Source organism: Eimeria mitis, genomic scaffold, assembly GCF_000499745.2.
Source record: "Eimeria mitis Houghton genomic scaffold, Emh_scaff851, whole genome shotgun sequence".
Classification (NCBI taxonomy): Eukaryota; Apicomplexa; class Conoidasida; order Eucoccidiorida; family Eimeriidae; genus Eimeria; species Eimeria mitis.
The window spans coordinates 7,086-8,748 of NW_013576266.1; the positions used below are offsets into that span (position 1 = coordinate 7,086).

Genomic DNA, 1,663 nt, shown 5'->3' on the forward strand with positions numbered 1-1,663 from the left:
ACAGCAGCAACAGCCATCGCCTCCGTCTGCTGCAGCACGAGGAGAGACAACTTCAGCACGCTTGCTGCAGGAGCAGGAGGCGGTAGGGCTTCCATTGGAGCTGCTGCTGCATCTGCTACTGCATCTGCTGCTGTTGCTGCTGCACCTGCTGCTGAGCTGCTGCATGCTTCTCGGGTTGCCTTTGTGTGTTGTTCTGCTGCAGACTCTACAGCTTCTGCTGCAGCAGCAGCATCAGCAGTTTGCAGCTGCTGCATTTGAGGTCCCGATGCTGCAGCCGCGCCGCCAGCAGCAGCAGCAGCAGCAGCAGCAGCAGGGCCGGCTTACATTGTCTGCTGCTGCAGCACCAACAGCAGACTCTGCTAGCTTCTTGCTGCGGCATCTTCATGCTGCACTCGGAAGCAAAATGCTGCTGCCCTCAGTACACCAGGCGATCCTCAAAGCCAAGCTATGGGGCCCCACACCTGCAGCAGCGGCAGCAGCAGCAGCAGCAGCAGAAACGCCAGAGGACATGCCGGCCGCTGGCGCTGCTGCTGCTACTTCTGCTGCTTGTACTGCTGAGAGAAGCAGCAGCAGCAAATACAGCTGCCGCCCCCAGGAAGATACCAATAGCTCAGAGAGGCAGCAGCAGCATCAGCAGCAGCAGCAGCAGCAGCAGCAGCGGCCGTTTTTACGGCGTCTCCTCTGTGATGGATGCCCAGGGTGTCTTCGCAGCAATTGCGGCTGCATCTCCTGCAGCAGCAGCAGCAGCAGCAGCAGCAGCAGCAGCAGCAGGGCGAGTTGCCGAGGTGATGCTGAACGCAAGGAGACGTTGGGGGTCGCTGCAGACTCGACGCTGCTGCAGCAGCAGCTGCTGCAGCGGGGCCCCTTTGCTGCTGCTGCTCGTCGTCTGAGTTGGTTTGAGGCGATGTGTCTGATGCCGCAGCAGCTGCACTCTCTGCCTGTTGAACGCCCAGCAGCAGCACCCGCAACAACAGCAGCAGCAGCAGCAGCAGCAGCAGCAGCAGCAGCCGAAGCAGCAGCAAGAGGTGGTAGCTGCCATCTGCTCGCCGTGCTGCTGCCCCCAGTGGGAGGCCCCCCCTTACAAAAGGATAAACTGCATCGGGTGTATCTGCAGCAGGGTGTGTCTGCTGCTCATCCTTCTGTCTCCGTTCTGCTGCAGCACAGCAGCAGCAAACTCCCTCACAGTCTCAACACCATAACCCTCGCGCTGCAGCAACCTCCTGCTGCTGCTGCTGCTGCTGCTGCTGTTGTTACGGGGCTGCGCTGCTTCCTCGCCAACCAAACTACCCCGCTGGTAGTGGAGCTGCAGCTGCCCCCACCAAGCCCCCGGGACGTGCCTCTATCTGCTGCTGCTGCTGCAGCAGGTGCTGCTGCAGCAGATGCTGCTGATGCAGGAGACGCTTCGTTTGCTGCTGCTGTGACAGCGGTTAGCGGTTGCTACCGCAGGTGTCTGCAGCTGGTCGAGGCTTCTGCTGCTGCAGTCTGCTGCAGGGAGGGGCCCCCCAGCTGCTCCTTGGGGGCCCCCAAGAAGGCTTTGGGGGCCCTCCTGCGTTATCTATTAGAACGGATGGAGTGCCCCCGCTGCGGCGAGCACAGCAGCACGGGGCCCCCTTGCAGCAGCTGCTTTCTTGCCCTGAAAGATGCTGCTGCTGCTGCTGTTGCT

The 1,663-nt window shown here is 61.5% G+C and overlaps 1 protein-coding gene across 1 annotated transcript in view; it reads left to right on the forward strand.

Moving 5' to 3' along the window:
- The window catches only part of EMH_0023810 (SET domain-containing protein, putative), a gene marked incomplete at both ends in the record, with an annotated part of 12,370 nt that overhangs the window by 5,509 nt on the left and 5,198 nt on the right, over window positions 1-1,663 (forward strand). The window contains one exon of the mRNA XM_013502202.1: window positions 203-1,433. Within this exon, the coding sequence (XP_013357656.1) occupies window positions 203-1,433 (1,231 nt within the window). The remainder of the gene's footprint in view (window positions 1-202; window positions 1,434-1,663) is intronic.